The sequence below is a fragment of the Sturnus vulgaris genome, chromosome 7 (assembly GCF_052056855.1).
Source record: "Sturnus vulgaris isolate bStuVul1 chromosome 7, bStuVul1.hap1, whole genome shotgun sequence".
In the NCBI taxonomy this organism is placed as follows: domain Eukaryota; kingdom Metazoa; phylum Chordata; class Aves; order Passeriformes; family Sturnidae; genus Sturnus; species Sturnus vulgaris.
This window is the reverse complement of record NC_142249.1, coordinates 21,787,224-21,808,434: the sequence shown is the minus strand read 5'-3', so window position 1 is coordinate 21,808,434 and position 21,211 is coordinate 21,787,224. Positions and strand designations below refer to the sequence as shown.

Here is a 21,211-nt window from a genome sequence, read left to right as displayed (position 1 = left end):
CAGCTGTGACTTTGAAGGCAGTGACTTTGGAGGCAGTTTGAATGATGGGAACACATAAAGCTCTACAGATTAAAATATTTCCAGCATACAGCTGTGTGTGTATCAGTCAGAATTCAGCAGCAGTTCTTGCATGATAAGCTTGCTAATGTCTTCTTGTCCTTAGAAGCAGCATTGTTTCCCTGTATGGGTGTCTTGTATGTCTCAACCCTACATTCTTTACTGAAGCAAAACTCCCAGTGAAAAACAGTGTTAGTATGACCATGGAAAGCACTGGATACAAGGATAGAAAAACTACTCACAAGGGCAATGCATTTGCCTAAGGAAATAGAGCATGTAGTTCTGTGACTAATTATGAATTATAGAAAGAACTAAAAGAAAAAAGACAAAGTTAAGAAATAAATGGTTGATTACTCATCTTTCATCAAAAGAGGACATTTTCAAAAGACAAACCCAATTATAGCTGCCTTTGCCAGTAATATCCCTATCTACTTCTCAAAATTTCCATCAAATATAATAGGAAATAAGACTATATTATGCTTCAGCTTCTTGTACATGTGGCAAAGATGATTGAAAGATTGCATGCAGAGTGTTCTAATTTTATATGAAAAAAAGTAGAGTAAGTTATGTCAGCAAGTTAACAAGAGGTAGCTTTTTAGTTTTTCTATGAATGTGTTTTTTTGAGTGCTGCAGAAATAGCCAGGTGTTGGCAAAATGCAATGATGTTGGCTGCTGCAAGTACACAAAAGCCTCACAACTCCATATAATGGAATTAACACAGTCTGGAATCCAAAATGGCCCTACTTTCATCTTTGAGGTGAAGTGGTCAGGCAAGTGTTACTCTGTGGTTTAGCATCTCATGATGCATATGAGTTATTTTACCTTTTCCCTTTAATGAGATATGATTCAGAATATGAATTACAGGTATCTTAATGAATTATTAATTTCAAACTGCAAAAGACCAGGTGTGCGTATGAAAACAGTTTAGAGTTACCTTTGCATATCTGCCTTTTCCTGTTACCCTAGAACTTAGAGTCTTTGCTGCAGAAGTCTCCTCTGGAGGTGCCCTGGAAGCAGTGATGTTTTCTGCCATCAGCATGAAACAGTTTCTAGTGTCTTAGGGAAAGTGAAGGTAGGAAGCTGACGCTCTTATATCTCTTTCTGGAAATAATTTATTCACATGATGCCAGAAAAGGATGGACTGATTTTTTACTTTGTAGTTAAGGTAATGTTTTTTACCAAGGGGAACCAATGTAATTTACAGATGCTAATGAATGAAGGTTCTGGTTTTGTTTATCAGTTCAATTTTGGAGATGGAGTACCTGAAACATCAGTTTATAGTGGTGTAAGTACAGATTTGAATGGTTTTGCAGCAAAAGCACTAAGAATAACATAGTATCTTCTATCAACAAATACAAAAGTATCAAGCTCAAGATAACATCTGTAGAGTTACTACTTCCTTGGTTGTTTTGATTTGGGTCTGCCAGAGAGAGTAGCTATCAGTGAGAGCCTAGTAGTTCAGTAATTTGTTAGGCAAAGCATGTTCTTTATGGTTAAAAAGATGTCTCTCTCCATTAATTATTAACCTGCAAATGACAAACTGCATTTCCTGAATGACATGTACTCTGCTGATCTGTTCCTCCATTAGGAAATCCCACCTGTTTCCATCATAACATCTGCAACTAATGGAAAGTATCTCTGTGTCTTTTTTCAGAAAGTTCTTTGTGAGATTCTTAACAAAGCCTCCAAACCATATGCTTTTTGTCAGCACCATTGTTACCATGTGGGAAGTCTTTTGGAATGCTGTGAAAAGAGAAGACAAAACTGCATATTTTGAAAATATGCTTTTGAAAAAGCAAATTACATTGCAATGAAATTCAAAACTTCACTGTAAATATTCAATAAACAGTGCTCGTGTAATTCTAAAAGGAAATACACTGTACTTCACAGCAGAAGCTGATTGTTCATCAGAATCCAAAATGTCAGATAGAGTACCATTCCTGCAATATAAAGGCTGAAACGTACCCTAACCCTAGCTGGCTGTTTCTTAAAGCTGTTTGCAGAGGTCACATATGTGGGATGTCTGGACTGATAACTATTTTTATTATAGACAAAGATATTTTTAAAGTTTACCTTTCTTTGATATAGGATTTTTTTTTCTAGAAGTATACCTAAAAATAGTATTTTTTGCTTGTTTTGTTGGGGTTTTTTTTGTTTGTTTGTTTTTGTTATACTTGTTAAAAAGATCAGATTCTGTGATGTGCATGAACATATGAGTCTGGTAAAGGGGAGACAACCATGAAATGTTATTGTCATTGAAAATCACCAATCATATTTTTTTTCTTAATAATAAATTTACTAAGTAATACACATTTCAAACATTCTGGATTTCTTCACTTCATGAAGAAAAGTGTATTCCCTTAGTCTTCTGAAGCAAAAGAGAAAGGTAATGAGATAGTAATTTCAGCAAACTTGTCATCCTGCAGTGTAATTTGATGGCTACGTTTGTTTTGAAAAGATGCAGATGAACAAAATGGTCCATCTATTATAAAGCCACATTGCAATTTTTTCAAACCAATTTGCTTGCATTTTTTAGAGTAATTGTTCAATGGAACTCATTTTTCAGTGAATGTGCATGAAAAAGTCGTGACTGTGGAGCAAATCAGAGCTAATTTATGTTGCTTATGCTGTTTTCCTTTTTGTTTTGTGAGATATTTCCAAGCAGTGTTATTCTGTGGAATGTAGCTACAGTATAAATGACACGATTTGTGCTACAATCCAGAATATTATTGTGTTTCTGTTGTAGAAGTCTTACTGTGATTGTTTTTTCCTGCCAATTTAGTAATATGTGACCCTCAAATGCACCAAAAGATAAGTCATTAAGGTTTCATAAAACACCTCTGTAAGTTTAATCTCAAAAAGTTAAATTAGGCTTCAGTACTTAACAAATCTTAAGCTGCAGAGGAAACCTCTGGAGGATAACATGGTATAATATAATACATGATTTTATGAACAATTCCTGCTGTAAGTTGGTCGTCCTAAATTTGAGCCTCCTAAAATTTGGTTCACTTAATATGAACTATAGGTCTTACTTTGTATGTTTATGTAATTAAATTGTAACAGTAAAAATCAGGAAGGACAGGAATTTTATGTCAACTACCATGGAACTTACCAGAATTGAAAAATTACTTTTACGAATACTTACTATTTAATTACGAATGTCTTACTATTTAATATAAAAATACTGTCTGCTAGATGTCAGTTTTAAGTTTTATGGTTTACAGTGTCATCCAAACAGAATATAGATTGAAACTCAGCATGAAAATCCTACAGGTTTTTTCTTATCCATGCTTTAGAAGTTTTGATCAGAAAATGTGATCTTGGGCAAAGGGTTAAAGCGGTTTGATAGTTAGGTTAATATTGCATTTTCAGTCAGGCTGAATTGAAAGGGAAATGTTGGGATGTACACTGTGAGCTATACTGACCACCAGCTTCAAAGGTATTGACATAAAAGGAGAAGGACATGAAAAGAGAGCTGTCAGTGAATAAGCAACAGCAAGAAAAATCCAACAGGCATCTTAAGGCATCACACAGACAATTTGACTATTTACTTTCACAATTATAATTTTTCTGTCTGGTGGAACCAGGAGCAGCTTTGGTGACTATCTGTGAGATAACATAAACATTTTAAAACTCAAATCTTTGTTTTTCAGAAACCCTCCACCTACTTTACTACATCCTGAAAAATGGTGCAGAGGATTCAACCATTTCATTTCACAGTGAGTTTTTTTCTCCTTTTAAAAACAACTTATTCAGCAAGACTTAATTGTGCCAATCTGAAAAACAGAATTTTCTTATGGAGTTACTGCTTTTGCAGGTTTTTGACTACAGTTTTCTTTTCATAGATTCTAGACCATGCCTCACTTTTTGAAAGCTTTACAGCACGTTTGATCTTATATAATTTTCTTCATTTGAGTGTCTCTTGATTTTGATGGACCTGGAACAGGTTTATAAAATACACCTGGTTTCCTTGATGGTTTTCCATTGAAATTTTTTGTTGAGGAGAAAAAAGGATTAGTGAAAATGACTGCTGGTCAATTTAAAATAAGAATTTGAAAGGTAAGAAAGAAAATAATTGCCTTTTTTTCCACTTTAGTAAGGTTCAGTAGGTTGTGTATACATATATATATATATAGGTACTCTATATATTTAATTGAGCACCAATAGTACTGAGAGCATGATGAATGCAGCTGTTGCCAAAACAAAATACGCTTTTGCTTTACTTTTTTCCTTTTACAGTGATACTAGGAAGTCACAGTTAAGTAGTTGCTAGCATCGTATTCAAAAATCTTTCTGCAAATTTTGAGTGATTTTTAGTATTCTTCAATATTTCATTGGAACCATTTACAGCCCAAATAGTGTAATGTGGGGAATACTGTTATAACACCACTTGTCAGTCCTGACTTTTCAAGATAGATTAGTAAATATGCACATCTGCATTTTGAACCTTGTGTTCCTTGTGTATCCAATTACATGCAGAGTACAATATCCCTACCTGATACTTTTTTCAACAACTTGTATAGTAATGTCTTTCCATTTTAGAAGATGTTAAAAATAAAAAGACTAATGCAGATTTTATTAGTAATCTGTGAAAATTACTGTTATTTACTATGCTGATCTTTAACCAGACAGGCAGATGAGATACAGTGTAATGTTTGACCTACAGAGAAAGAACATTATTACTATTGCTGCAGTGTAACTCAGAATCTCTCCAGTGTAGGCAGCAGAAATACATTCCTCTAGAGCAGATTGATCCAAGTTCTGGTTCTCCATAATGCATGTCCCTGTTTACACAGCAAGGTACCTTGGGACATATGGCAGGTTCAGTGTTTAAGTACAAGGGTCACCAAGTGGTGGACGAACTTCATTCTGATATAAAAAACTGTTGGTTGCATTGTAGTTAAAGGCTGTAGTCTGTATTCTGGGGGACCAGCACTAGTGGTTTATATTCCACTTGTGCTTTGGAAAGTCACTGCACCTTGTAAATATTACTACGTTCCTGTTTCAGGAGCACTGTGCATTAACCTTCAGCATTGTTATATAACTTTTTCTTTCTTGGTATCTTCCCTTTTAGAAGTTCCTTTTGGGCTTGAGAACAATACAAAAACTCAGTTAAACATTTCTTAGCATTTGTTCAGTCCTTTAGTTCAGTGTGTACTGTTCATAAAACAAGTCAGATGTGAATACTTTATGGCTAAACTTGTTTTTAATCTTGCCCTTTGAGTTTTTATATATTGAAATTTCATATTTTTAATCATATGGATTATTATTTACTTTTGCTTAACTACTTCCTCATCATCAACCTTTGCAGGTTCTCAAATTTTGCATTTCATTTTTACAGTGATGTGCTCAATGAAGTAAGGAAGTAGGCTCATACACTATTCTCTTAACATGGAGAAATGCAACAATTGTAATAAATACCCTATGTTATACCTGCCTTTAAGAGAATACTGAAATTGAATTCTCTTTGACATTGTATTTTTGAGCGTGTGTTAGTAAAGTTGGTATGATACAGAGGTTACAAGATGTTTTAATGGAGGCTTAGATTTACATTAGTGGTTTTTCTAGAAAAATTTTTATAATGAAACATTGGATCATACAACTGCAAACCTTTTAGCCATTACTGATAATTGGCTCATTTATATGCATTAGTTATGCATTTGTTGATGCTCGCCTTGTGACAGCCTAGTTATGATAAATTAAAAGCAGCAATTGTATAAATTCCATACTGCCTTTTATCCATATGTTAGGACCTTGCCTGATGTTTCTGTCACCCTTGTGATGAGTGGTTAGCTTTTGAATAATTTCATTATCTCCCTCCTCCTTGATGCTAACATCATTTGCATAACAAGCTTATCTATTCAAGTTAAAGGCCAGACCTGTGTACTGACCAAAACTGAGCATGTAGCTTTGGCTAAGCTTTTAATTTCAGTTTGGATTATGCAATAATTTTATTTATGCCAAGATTACCAAACCTGGCCCCTGTACCTTTCTTTGACCCCATTTTGCATCCCTTAAAATGCCATTGTCCCAAGAGGCATTTTTTATAAGTGGTCTCTAACATGTTACATGATTTACAACATGCCTGAGCTGGTTTCATTGTTGGTAAATCTTTAAGCTGCTAAAATAGTTATCTATTTTTCAGGAATGAAGTCTAAATTTTTGATTATGATACTATTGCTCCAAGAGGTGAAGATTTTGTAGCAGCATATTAGTCAGATGCAATGTTTACAAAATCTCAATAAAGGGTGTCAAGATGGTTTTTAACTTGGTGAATCTATGTTTTTATTCCCAGCTCTGTTGACCTTGAGTGGAGATGAAGACTGTAATATGTTTTCCTCATAAGAATTTTTGCAATTAGGCAACAGCCTAATTTTGTATTTGGTATCTACTAAGATACAGGCAGCACATGCATACTTTATTGACATAAGATCAATAAAGCAGTTTTATGTATGTGTATTTATCTGTACTACTGTGATTGTGTATGAAAAGTTTGCCTCTCCAGTCATAATGTGAGAAATAATTAATTATCTTCATTTTATCTACATATCAATAGGATTTTTACCATTTCTGTAAGACCACGTAAACTACCACAGCAATGACAAATAATTTTCTTGGCACTTCAAAGCTTGACTGATCTCGAGGGATAAATAAGAAAGTTAATATGTTCTTGTAGCAGAAGAATGCAATAACTTTTATTTACATTACATCACAAAATGGTAATTTTAATTAAAATTAGTAGTGGTATCTCCAGAGACAGACATTCTCCTTTAAAATTTATTTAACCAATAATCATTGGTTAAATAAAATAAAATTGGTTAGATTAGCTATTCTGGTTCTTTGAATTAATTAGTCATTCTTGAGCTGGAGGGAATTAAAGAATTAAGAAATTCAGGAAGTAATAAAGTCAAAATGTGAACTTAAGGATTTATGGTCACATTTATCATCAGAATGTAACTTTTAGCAATGACATTGCAAATAGAGTACAAAGATAATTTTTTTGTCCTGATAAACTCACTTTTTTGTGCTCAATTTAAACATGGCTTAGCAAGCTGAATTTCATATTGATGAGTCTACATTCAGAGTTATTCAGTTAATAGATCATCTAAATTATATAGGTTTTAAGTGGTCCATTTATATTTGACTTCTCTGAATGCAGATAAAGTTTTTTCACAATCTAAGCAATTATTTAGTGATACTCTGTTCATGTAACATAAAGAGTATTTTACTGTTTCTTTCACTGAGAACATGATATGCATTTGACATAACTTATTAACTTCACCGTGTCTGGGAAGGCAAAGGTTTGCAAATGTCAGAAAGATACAGATTGTGATGTGTAAGGTTATCACCAAATCTGTACATTTCATTCATTGGTGTAGATTCTCAGGATCTCTGTACAGATGACCTTGAAATACTGAATTATAGTACCTGACAAAAGATCTCTGCCACTTTTGAACATTGCATGAAATACATGTATTTCTACAGAGGAATGGACATATATAATGAATACAGTTATCTTCAACTTTCTAATGAGTAGTTGTAGTAAAAATCTTGCCTCAAATCAGCTACATGCCCTAGTGTCAAGCTGGGATAGGTACCTAAGGGAGAAAACCTGGTACAAATGCTAAACATACTGTTTCTAATAAAAAGCTTCAGTTGTACAAGGTTCTGAAGGGTTTTTCTTTTCTTGGGCCTTCCAGAAAGACCAAAGAAACAGAGCAGGCGAATTCCTGGTGAAAGGCTATTCAATTTCATAATAGAATTAATAAATGTATTTGGTGGTTTTGAGATGCTCCCTAGAGTTGTTCTGATTGTATTTCTGTTGTCACTGGTAAAATTTCAAAGATTTCTATATGAGTCAGACCCATGCGAAAGAGCTGCAAGGGGTGCCACTTCATAGAGTTTCAGTTGTTTATTCTCTAAACTATGTATATGAGCCAAAATAAATTGTAATGCTTACTCAGCCCAAATAAGGCTGGGAAACCTGTTATAAGTTTTGAAGATTTAGAAGATATTTACTACATCTAATTTTACAATTCTAGTGCGATAGAATCTTTGTTATGTTTCAGAGGTGTGCTCTAAATTATAGTGTATGGTGCTTGATGTTGAGCATTAAACCAAAAGATTTATTAAGAAACAGGTGATGGTGACATTTCAGTGTTTGAGTATTTGTCTCATTCTTAGGGAGGATTAGTAATTTACAGCATTTGCTCCCAAAAGGCAGATCAATAATGTTATAAATGTGTTCTGACCATCAGAATTTATACCGTGCATGTGATGATTGAGTTCTTTGTCATAAATTTAGTCTTTCATCCTGATATCTGATTGTAGCAGAATGAATAGTATAATCATTATTTATCATGGGATGCTATGCAAGACAGGAGACCTGTTTAACCTACACACATACCCCTACTGCCCAGCATTTGCTTTTTGCAAAGGAACAGCTGTATATAGTCCTGAAGATAAGGTTTTTTTCTATCCTTTGAGTCCTGCTGAACTCGGACCAAAAACAGAAATGCTGTTGGCAAAGCTGTCACAGTTTTTTAGTTCAATTTTGCAAATTAGTGACCTGCAGCAGTGGGGGTTGGGCAGGCCTGCAAGTGGAAAGCGGGGAAGTGTCAGAGAAGCAGGCACATTCCTGCATCTTACTACAAATGTAGTTCATGAAATGTCTTCTCCACATCTTGGCTGCATGTAACTGAGCAGTACCTGCCACAGCTAGTACAGAGGTAGAAGGAACAGTCAGTTATTGAGCATTTTAACCATCTGAAAAAATCTCAGAGACTGTTATTTTTCCTTCCTTGACTGGAAGGTTTCTGACCTAATATATCTGACCTAGATGATCCTGCTTGTCAGAGTCTGTCCTTCCATTTCTCTAAGCAGTGGAATCAACCCATTTGAGGTCATGGTCTTGATTTCATTAATCTTGCATCGTGAAGCAGCCTTATGATGTAAGTAATCAGGTAAGCATGTGGAGCAAAATAAAGTCTCAGAACCTAGAGACCTCTTTCTCCCTGCTTAGGAGAGAATGCTCCCTCCTTTCAAGAGGATATGACCTTACTCTTTCTCTTCTTCCTATTGGAAATTTCCACTCTAGAATCTCAGCTGAGCCACTCTAAAACATCTCTGTCTTTGGGGGCAGTCTGGTAACTATTTTCTGGGCCTGGAATGAGAGGATCTTAGTACCTCAGGATGATCTGGAGTCTGGTTGAAGACCATGGAAAGCTCTTTTATCCTAATAGTACTGAGTCCTGGAAAGATTCCTCACTGCTAGACAGCAGGTACTTGTGCAAGGAGTGAATATGTGGGAGAGGAGGGCAGGGGAGAACGGTCTAGAGCTGTGAGAGGAGCAGATGGGAGTGATGGGGAAAGAACCCTGATGAGGCAGGGAGTGGCAGAGAGATAGGGACCAGAGGAGTGGCAATGAGGACTTCAGCTAACAGATAACAGTTGAACAGCATAGAGGCTTTATATCACTGTCACCCAGAGGCTGTTGTGTGAATTCCCCAGCTTTAGTAGAGTCTGATACTCAGTCATAATTTCTTCCAAATATTAACCTATGTATCTTCTGTTCATGTAGATATTAAATAGTTGCTTGATGTCTGGTTGGATATTTGGGTTATGAGATAAAATGAGTTCCAGCAATACACTTTTAGCAGATAAGAAATCATCACAAAATGTAGCATTTAGAAATGTAATAATTGAAAAAAACCTAAATACTGGTGATAAATCATAATGTAACTAAGCTATGAGAGTTGCAGCTGCTTGATTTCCTTCTTTTTAAAAAAAGTACTTGAGGAAAAATAGATCATAATGGATCTAATGGAAGAGAATTTCAGAAAGAAAGAGCTGCTGCTGCTGCTCTGCTTAGGTTTGGCTGCAATAGTGAGTGACGTTAGTAATTATTTTTCTATTTCTGAACACACAGGAGACTTAGACCACCACTGCAATTCTTATGAAATCTGTTTCTTTCCATTTATTCATTAGTAAATATTAGCTCATGAATGCTGATAATATCTCTCCTTTTCAGCCATCTGATTCGCTACTTGCGACATGGCTGTTTACATTGTCAGGACCCAGCAATTCCAACAATGTTATCATCCGAGTGCAAGCAGCCAGTGAATTTTTAGAGGCTGTGTCCGATGGGCCTGTGTGGATGGGAGGCTGCTCTTATCCTCTGCTAATAAATGCTTCATCTTTGCTTGTAATTGTGGCAGAATGGAAATGGTGCTTAGGAGCCTGGCTGTGAGATTGCAGCAAATGGCTGCAACCTATGTTTAATGTAGTGACGCTAATGAATTCTGAGAATTAATTTTCAGCTAAGAAGGCATGATGGAAGATACTAGAATTTCCAATTAGATAATGGATTGACTTTCATCAAGGCAAACGTACTATTTTTATTTCTTTTTCAATCTCTACATACTTCACCTTTCTATTATTTTAGATCCAAAAAACAGCAGACTAAATGTGATACTTTCATCATACCTTATTTGAAACCCATTTTATAGTAGATTTGCTAGTCAATTTGCTCAGTTCAAACTAATGCACCACCTTTTTCTTTTTTCTTTTTTTTTTAAATTTCCACGAGCCAAACAATTTGGCTGAATTTGCAGGTGCAGCACATTTACTGGTTTTATGAATAATTGCAGTATGGTTGATGTTTGACGGTGCCTGAGCTAACTGTCCAAACTGGTCTTAAATGAATGCTCAGATGAGAATCTGAAGATATCTTAGTTTTCTTTTTTCCTCAGAAACAAATCCTTCATTACTAGGGCTTTTTAATGTTGCTTTTCGCTTGTACAATGCACACACTGATTTCAGAATATTTTGTGATGAGTGAAATTGTAAAAGTGTTTTGTTACTGTACTCTTTCAAATGGTAGTGTTACTGAATTTTTGTTTATTATTTCTTTATTTATTTTTTTCTGGCATATGTTAGATACATATTCTAATTTACTGGCAAGTTTGAACTCAGACACTCATATAATTAACTTTTCCACAAATTATAATTGTATGTCAGATTGCAGATTGGTAGAAAACTGTGATAATTCTCATCTTTGTGCAGGCTTTAGCATTGTAAGAGCTGATATTCTATTTTTTTTTTCTGAAGAGCATTATAGTGTCAATACTACTTCCAGTAGGATGTCAATGACACTTTATTGAACACCTGCAGTGACACTGGCAGTCTGATGCATCATATTTCATTAGCACTTAGGTGGTGGCCCAAGAATTTTTATTTTACAGATGATGTTGACTAAGAACAGCAGCAGCAGCAGGCATTCATGTTGCACTAAAAGCACCACAGTTGGACTGACAGTGTGTAGAAGCAGAGTATTAATAGGCCTTTTCTACATAGAGAGGAATAAGGACAAAGGAATACGCACTGAGAAACATAAGGGCTATGTTTTCATTGTCACATGACAGCTTTCCATCCTACATTCCATCACAGCATGCCTGGTGAGACATCAAATTGGCACTGAATATTTGAGTACAGACTGGGCCCTCAGTACTTACAGTGACTAAGCTGCAAGCAGTTTACTGCATTTGAAACACAGTAAGGAGTAATTTCTAGAAGTGACTGTGTCAAAACTTCTGCTTTTAGAGGCAAAGGAGAGTGTGTGCCTTACACACTTCTATTCCCTATGGCCTACCTGGTTTTTCTGCTGCTGTGTTTTTAAAGTGCTAGGAACTTGCCGTTTGACTTGATGTCTTAAACTGACTCCAGTGGAAATGTTCATTCTCCTGTCAGCCTCTTCCCTGAAGCTCAAGTATTACACAGGAAGTTACAGACATGAGTTTAAGCAGCTCTCTCTCACCCTTGCACAGCTGCTAGTTGCTAGCTCTCTGCTTTATTGTGTCATCTGGTTAACCATCTGAGACAACTCTGTTCTTCCAGTGCAGGCACAAACTTGGCACAATAGGCAGTGTGCTTGGTCTGAGCTGGGAACAGAGAGTTTAATCACAGAATCCTGATGTGTCTTGTGTCATTAACTTAGTCATCACGTGAGTTAACAAAATTTTGGTTGTTTCACGCAAAAGCCTACATGAACACAGACTGCAGCAATATTCTACTACCAGAGAATGAAGGCTGCATTTAGATGAAACAATAGATAAACATCGATTGTTGCAAAGGTGAAGCATGCACACAAAGTGAATAGTCAGTGGAGGATTGGCAGGATTATGCAACAGAATCAAAGAATCTCCAAAGATCTCCAAGATCACGTGCTTCACAGAACTTACCTGTGCTCATTAAAACATCTGCCAGACCTAAAAAGCTCACATTTCAGGCATGCAAGAGAGGAGCTGAGAACTTTCTTCTCCAAAATGTCTCTTCTTGTTGAGCTTCCACAATGAGTGCAGTATCCTGGACGTTTGGATGTTTCACCTATGGGCCACGTATATGGAAAAACTCTCATGCAGCTTCTGTATCTTGTCTGTAGAGTGTATCTGTGGGTGCATTGTTTAGAGCTCAGAGAATTCCTATGAGTAACTGCCTGCCACCAAGTCAAAGGTTTGCATGTTCTTCACACTTTTGATCAACACAATATATCCTGTCTGGAACTCTGTAATTTTTTGAAGAGAATCCATTTAAACTCTAATGTTATTATCTGAAAAGCAAGTGCCTTTTGTGATAAAATAAGAGATAATGGTTTTGAACAAAAAGAGTATAGATTCAGACTAGATATCAGAAGGACATTTTTACATTGAGGTGAAACACTGACAGAGGGTGGTAGATGCCCCATCCCTGGAAATAGTCAAGGTCAAGTTGAACAGGGTTCTGAGTAATTTGATATAGTTGATGTCCCTGTGCATTGCAGGGAGTTTGGACTAGGTGACCTTGAAAGTTCCCTTCCAACACAAACTGTATATAATCCTATGATGTAGATTCACTTGGATTCAGTTATAGTACTGAAAAAACTCCAGATGAAATCAAATTTAAGAATATTTATATATTAACAATAAAACATAAATACTGTGAAGTTGGAATTATTGATAGAATGGTAAAAATCATGAGTGCATGAGCTTTTCAGACTGAAATCTCCACTTCAGATACTTGTCATCAATCTGTGGGTTTGTATAATGCATAGCACTTGTTTTGTTCTCTTTTCCTCTGTCTTCCTGATTAATGTTGTCTTTCTTTTCAAATGCTTTTTTCCTTTTTCTCAGGAAACATGAATTTAAACAGGATTGGCATGGAGCATATTGTCTGTGTGGGTGTATTGACTTTTAAAACTCCCAGATTACAAAAAAGAAAAGGGGTAGGGGAGATTGTCACAACCTGTTCAAGGCTAATGATGGATGTTTTCATGGAGGGGAAGGACTGGTATTTATAGCCTTGTGCTCAGAAGGATGGAGATAAAGCAGGTTGTGTTGCTTTAGTGTTTCTATCAGGGGGCTACAGTTCTAGCCTATAGCAAAATAGTTCCAAAATTGGTAACATATTTTACAGACTTTCTCTCCTGGACTAGATGTGCAGAAGAGGTTAGCAAAATGGTTTTCGGGAACCTAAAGTATTAAAGTTATGTTCAAAGGTATTTCAGGATCATTTTAAGACCAGACTTTAGTCTTCAGTAAAGTCTTTGAGGTGAGGCTAAACTTTAATAACTTGCTAATGTGTTTGGTAGTATTTGAAATCAATTAATGTGTATGGTTTTTTTGTAATGTAGTTTAGATTTTGTACATTGTTACTTTTATTACTGGAATATAAATTCTAAAAGGTATTAAAGTTTCATTGAACTTTTGGCTAAAATGGTAGTCTTTATTTGTGATATTTGGCCCTGCAAGGGAAGTGAAGTATGTAATATGAATGCATCTCATCAAATAAATTCATCTCGAGCTATAATTTGATAAAATTATAGATACTAGAAGGGAGGTATATACTGAATTACAGCACTTACTTTTCACATTCTCGATTAATACCAATACCTATTATTTCAGCAAGACTATTAGAATTATTTAATATTATTAATTAGTGGATACTTGAAAGTAGTCTTATCATGGTGGATCATTCTTCTGTTTGAACCTTATTTCAGCTTTACTATGCAGAAAATAATTCAACTTGAGTGATGGCTTGTCGAAACTTAAATCTTGATTATATAAATTAACATGGTACTTTATTTTATGCTGATTTTAATAAGATGTATTTCTTTACTCTTTACTAATTCACCTGTTCCTATCAGGGAAAGAACCTTGGTATCTTGGCTAACATTTAATTCTGACAGATTCCTTTCTCTTCCAGACTGAATTATGCAGGTTTGCAGAACTTTCTATAATTCTTATGCTAACACTTATCATTTGGATGTAGAATATCTACCTGTAACTTCATTTTAAAAACAAAGTTATATATCAAATTGTTCTGATCAGTGTTGTACCACAAGTTTCAGTTGTGATTTTCAATAGGCTGTATCCTACAGTTCATAGTCAAAGTCTCATCGGAGAATAGGTGGAAAATTAAAGTGAATTTATTATCTCTTCATCTTAATTTTTATGTATACTAACTGTACAACTCTTACAGGATATAGTGTCATTTTTTCCTTTTATCTAGTTACAGATAAAAAGACAGACTAAAAACTCGAATTTGTAGCCTTTATGTTAGTATACTTGTAGGGTGCATTCACTCTGCTAAGTATTTTTTGCCAGATTTATTGCACTATGGAGGAGTCTTGTTACATATTGAGGAACTCAGATTTGTGGAAAAAGAAAACAGAGTAACAGCCACACAATAAGCTGACTTCATTCATACTGTAATGATATAACATCATTATCTGAGACCCCTGTTTCTCTGTCACAGGTGTCTAATCAAAGATTTTGAAAAGCGTCCTTCAGTCACCCATCTTTTGGAGCATCCATTTATTAAACAAGTCCATGGTAAAGATATGTCTTTGCAAAAACAGCTGGCTGAGCTCATCCAAGAACAGCAGCAGCTAGGCTCCATAGCCAAAACAAGGTACTGTACAAGGTGTTGTATGTACCAACCTCTATGCTACAGCCCTCCTTCCCCACACTTACACTGGAAGCACAAATTGAAATTTTGAATGTGACTTTTACTGTTTCAGATGATCATATTAATGCATTGACTGGCAATATTGTTAGCAACAAGTGCTGCTTGCCATGTGATGAATGTAAGAGTCATGTTTTCCCTTTGATACTTTTGAAAGCTAGTTTGATCAGCCATAATGCAACCTTCTTTGCCTTTCTTTCTCCCACTGAACTCTGCTCTGTACTTGTTCTCATTTGGCTTACTCAGAAAGATGTTGATAATTCCATAATATTCTGATTTGTGGTGATAAATGTTGGCATGAAACATTACATCAGACTTTGGTAACAGATCTTTAAAAATACAACTGTGAGCATTCAAGTGACTACTAGAAAAAGTTAACAAAAATATTTGAAACTTTCTGTTTGATTAAATCCTATTAGTAAGAAGGCTGTTCAGTACTGAAAGTAGTTGTTTTGCCTATAGTTTAATAATAACTTCTACTTTTTCATTCAGCCCAGTAATTAATTTTAAAATGTGCTTAAAAAGCAATGCATGTTTATCAGCAGAATTGGCATCTTCTGAGGCTGATTGTAAATATGTCTTAGTTTAGTTGTCCAGAGGGTGGCAGAATTTCACTGTTTCAAAAGAGAACTAAATGCAGATGAACACACTGTCCCAAGCTCAGCAATCATTCTGTAATATGAAATTCTAGAGTTAGATAAGCTCTGGCTCATTATTATAAATAACCACCTACTAATGTTGATGGAGTAAATTATATGTTATGATTCATAAGTCATAAACATGTATATACTTGCATTCCATAAAACTCTGTGGCTTAATTGCTAAAGGCCCAAACAAAAAATGTACAAGTTAAAATAAGGAATGGTTGTTAAGTACAGTTTCAAGGTGAAGCTGACTTCTGTGGGTGGTGAGGTTTTGTTTGTTTGTTTTTGTGGGGTGTGTGTATTTGTTCTTGTTTTCTTTGTTTGTTTTCTGGGAAAACATACCTGGAAATGTTCATTGTGGGTGGGAATTATGCCAGCATTACAGTAGAAGTTACTGCTTTATCTAGTTTCCAAAGATTCCTTTCCCATATAGTACCTCACAGATCACACTGCCTCCAGCTATGGCATAGCTGGCCCAAGAGGTGTAAGAATTTTTCCAGCTGTTGTCCTGGTTGCACATATAGACAGAGTGAAATGATCTTTGTGCTAAGAGGAGCCCTGAAATGGATTTTTCATGGTATTCTAATACATTCTTCTGGGATTGAGCTCCATAATGTGGAGTGACAAAGAACCAAGACCACGACAGCATTTCAGCATTTCTTTCCTCAAGCCTTTTCATGTATCAGCTGGGTTTGCTGTGACAGACAAGCTTCTACACCTTAGATATGACTGGACTGTAAGGAGGATTTTGCTTCCCAGCATCCTAGTATGAATCAGTGCTCATCTAAGGGAGTTCAGCTCCTTGTCTGTCCTGTCACTACCTAACCTAGCCTCAATATTTTATTTTCAAGCAAAAATCTTTCTGATTGTTTTGGCATTATACTTTGGTATCCTTACTTCTTCTGTGAAGCCCTAGCCCACCGTGATCAGGGTTGAGAGCATGCTCAGTGAGGACAAAAATCTACTTATTGTTTACCTCTGAAATCTATAACATACTGTTCAGAATGATATTCTAAAGATTTCAAACTTGATCAAATTGGTCCAAACTTTAATGAGATAGCAAAAATACATCCCTGCAAAATATGAATTCTGTGGGCCAGAAAGTTAATATGGGACTAGAAACATAAGATTATTACAAAAGAACTAACCATCAAGAGCATCTAATTATAATTTTCCCCAGAGGATTGACATAGCCTCATAACAGTAAAATACTTGGCTGTGTAATAGGGATATTGTACCCTCTAGAAAAATGCTACCAATTAAAAGCCTTTAAAACCTCTGTAATGCATCTACAACATACTTTTCAATACAAAATTTAACATGCAGAAGAACATATGACCAGATGGTAATGTAAAAAATTCACTGACATTCATTTGTAGTGATCTGTAGAAGTCATTGGAATGTATAGTCACCACTTCAGAGAAATAAGGCCAATTCAAATCCATGTTAGGTAAAACCTTTCTATTACAACACTGAATATAATGCATACTTTTCTGTTTATTGATGTACCCATGACAGGCACAATGAAATATACATTAATTTCTTGGTGTTCAGAAATAAAGAAAAATAGACATCCATTTTTAGGAATAGAGCACCACTACCAATCAATCATTTAAAAGATGAATAAGAGAAAATGTTCTCAGAATCGAAATTTCCAGAAACTGCTAAATCATCAGTATACTTGTGTTAACAGTGCTTCTTTGAAGGAGCCCAGGGAGTCACTGGTGATGACAGCTGATCAGGAGGTATCTGTGTTTTGTCTCATATGGGCCTTCCAGGATGATGCTTTGGATTTGGGTCTTTTGATTCTGTACTGACTCAGCACCTGTGAGGTTTTAAATAGGATTCTCTTTCCCGTGGAGCCATGCCAGTTTTGCCTATTTTGGTACATCACTTCAGGTCATTGTGCCTGAGAGCAAGCCTGCAGACTTGAAAGTCAGTGCTTAGAGCATGTGAAGGAGAGACATGGAGAGCTGATCTAGCAGTGCCCTGCTAGTGAAAAGGAGAGAACTGGCTTCTTTCTTTCATTCTCCCTCCACTCCCAGGAACACACTCATGATGCTGTTTTTATTGCAGTTTCAGGGATTGTCAAAAACCTCCTGAACTTGAACTTCTACAGTGAGAGAAAAAAAACTAAGCCAGCAGAAACATAGATAACTTTCTGCTCTGTTAGTGATTCCAGAGAGGTGCCTCAGGTGATATGGCTGAAGTGAAGGAGGGAATGCTTCACATGACCAGGAATAAGCAGGAGAGTGGTGAAAAGAAACAGGCTGGCCCCTTTTGGATAGAGTCGTGTGAGTTGGCCTCTGGAGTCACAGACTATCAGCTTATTTTAGTTTCTTTCGTTCTTCTTTTGTCAGCTTCTTTGTGTGCAGTGTAGCTAGGCTTAACTTCAGTACATTTCTTCACACCTCTGAACTGAAGGGACTCTACTGACGGTGAGCTCAAAGAAGTCTGTTAGTACACATTTGTTACTATCATCAGTTTGTTGCAGATTAACATGTTGTTACTTTTCCATTAAGCAATTTACTAGAGAATTTTACATTCTGATTTCCTTTAGGTTAAAAATTAATAATAAAAAGAAAATGTTTATGCTAGTAAAAGGCCACTTGTAAAATTAAAAATAACATTAACAATTCATCCTGCTTATTTACTGAAAAATATACTCTTTGAAACTTTTCCACTAGTTCTTTTTTTCCCTAAATTATTTTCACTGGGGAGATGCAGATATCTTCTGTCCTTATGCAAATAGGTGTTTTCAGAAAACCCAGCCAGAGGTTTGGGTGATGCTGGGTCAGTGTGCTACTGCTAGTCACCATTTAGAAGTTTGTTTCTGTAATGGGGTACAGACACTTGTGAAACCTTGCATTTTGAAGGATAAAAAGCAAATCTATATATCAGGAAGAATCAAACTTGAAGAAGCCTGTGGAAAAAATAGAAAAGGGGGAAAAAAAAGAAAAGAGCATTTAATAGTTTGAGAAGGGCAGGAATATTCAGGCTACCTTGTCAGATATTAGAATGACAGCACCATGTCTTGGCAGCTCCCCCCTTCTCGTGAACCAAGTGGATTACAGCAGCAGTCCATCCAAGGAAGTAATTCTTACTACCAGATATCAAGCTTCTCTGCCAGCTCACATTTAGATTTGAAAGCAATTAACCGCAAGGAACTTGATTGCATCCAGCCAGTAATTTTCTTTGGACTCAGGGATAATAACAGAAACAGAACCAGAAATAGTTCTCTGATGCTAAACATAATGTAATTTAAGGCAATTCTTCCATCCTTCTTCTATATCAATATTAGGCAAATGAGTTTACAGCTCCTTTTCCTCCCCCTTTTAATATATATTTTTAATCTCAAAGCTACTGTGGCCCCTAAAAGTGATCCTGTTCTGAGTATAGTGTGTGTGTTTTTACTGGAGGCTGTAAAATATAGCTGTAGCATTTCTGTTGTAATTAAGGCTGTATCAGTGTCTTTATTATGATCTTGCTTCAACAAATTACTTCAGGCTGAAACTTGATGCAAAGGAGCAAAATTAAGTCTTTGCAAATCATGGGAAATAGGCTGTGTATCCCTATGTGGCAATATCACACTCTCCTCTTTTTTCTTTCTCATTGTGTTGAGTATTTTTCTTATAAATATCAGGAATTAATTTTTAAATCAGCAATAATGCAAAGAAGACCAAATACATAAACCATTGTAGCTTTGTGAATCCTAGAAACAAACAAACAGACAGTAAACACAAATGCTTACCTACACCAAGAGGCCAAAGTGAAGATCTCTTGGAATGCCCTGAAGATGTTAGGGGTGAAGGAGAGAGAGATTAGAGAAGAAGCTTCCCAATGAAGACAAAAATTCTTGGTCTGTTTTGTTGCTCAGGTTGGAGCTGCCAGCAAAATGACTATTTGATCTAGAAGTCTATGTGGTCCATCTAGCTTTTCTTTTCCCATCCCTTGATAGCAGGATGTAGGAGTGTACAGCTATTTCCAGTGCACTTCTATTACTGTAACTGGTTATTTCCTTTCAAACTGTATCTTCACCACCAGTAGAACAAATGAATGCTTCCTGCCTTTTCATGAAATGGTTCTCTCAAGGGGGGAGATGCTTCTTGCCTTTTGCTTCTCCTACAAAATCCAAGAAAATTGTCCCTTCCAGCTATTCCTGCCTGATAAAATGGTAACAGGAGGGTGCTTCAGAGCATAGAGCCTTTTTCAATAGACAGTGCTCATCACTAGACTTTTGGAATCAATCTGATGATGCTCTTCAGGTCTCTTCTGGCCCAAACCATCCTGTGATTCTATAATAAAATTGGGTACCTTGAGTGACTGGCCTTTGCACCCTTTAAGGCAGTTCTTTTGTTTTGTGAAGAGACTACATCTTGCAGGGAAAGAAAATTTAGAAACTTACTTCAGAAAATTACTGGAAACTTAAGGAAGATAACATCTTTGATTTTCCTTTTGCTTAGAGTTTGTACTTTTTATCTACAGAAAGGAAGGATAATTGAAAAAATGGCTGATAATTCTACTTTTTATGCAAAAAAATGTACTGACAATTATAACCCAAATTAAGAGTGTTTCCTTCTGCTTTTTAAGAATTTTTAATATATGTTTTAAAAGCAGATTGCATTTCTGATGTAAAATTGTGGAAGAAATTAAAGATTAATGTCTATATTTTTCCTTTGCACTCTGTCAATGCACTGGAGGACACAAGGTCAGTAGAAAACTGATGAGGCCAGCAGGAGATTTGAAGCTAATGTGATGTTATGCTCTTAATATCCTCTTCTTAATCATGTACTTAGGAAAATGACTTAAGTGCCAGCAAATATGTGCACAAAGGTATACATGTTTTACTTATATTTAACTAGGACGAGTTTCCTTATTTATTTACACAGGGTTAAAAGGAAACCTTTCCAATAAAAAAATTGATTCGTTTATCACTTAAGGGGAACAAACAGCAGGAGTTTAATAGACAATCAGATAACAGATTAGTTTACAAAGCCATTCTGCAATTAGACATGCTTAGGTTTGAATGTGCCCTCTTCCCCCTCCTCCTTGCACCTCTGGTAGATGTGTCCATATTTGCAGTTTGTTGCACTTCAGTACTGTGGCTATGGTATTTTGCTCTAGGAAGAAAAAGCTTCACAGATGAGTTATGCTAGCTAAAATGTCTAGCCATTGCTTTGTTAGTTACATCTTCATGAAGTAAAGCAACTATTAAAATATTTCCTTTTTTTTGTAGACCGAAGGGTGCTCCCATCTCTAACAACAGTATTTTTCTAGGCAGTAAAATAAGAGGTTGAATTCTGGTGAGAAAGGGAAATAACCCTAGTTGTACATCATCCATTCTTACTCCTTTGAGGATCTGGCTTGTCAGCAAAGTGTAATGTTTTTGCATATAGTGACTCAAAAAGAAGCCACAACCCAATACCTAATTTAAGACCAGGAAATGGAAGATTTAATTGAATGGAATCTTGAACAAATTCAAATGATCACCATGCTGCCCGCGGGAAATA

The 21,211-nt window shown here is 35.8% G+C and overlaps 1 protein-coding gene across 2 annotated transcripts in view; it reads left to right on the top strand.

Annotated features, from left to right (window-relative positions):
- Positions 1-21,211, top strand: part of MYO3B (myosin IIIB) — a 189,723-nt gene that overhangs the window by 62,061 nt on the left and 106,451 nt on the right. For both annotated transcript variants that reach the window (XM_088168045.1, XM_088168044.1), the window contains exons 10-11: positions 3,711-3,776; positions 14,848-15,003. In XM_088168045.1, the coding sequence (XP_088024171.1) occupies positions 3,711-3,776; positions 14,848-15,003 (222 nt within the window). The remainder of the gene's footprint in view (positions 1-3,710; positions 3,777-14,847; positions 15,004-21,211) is intronic.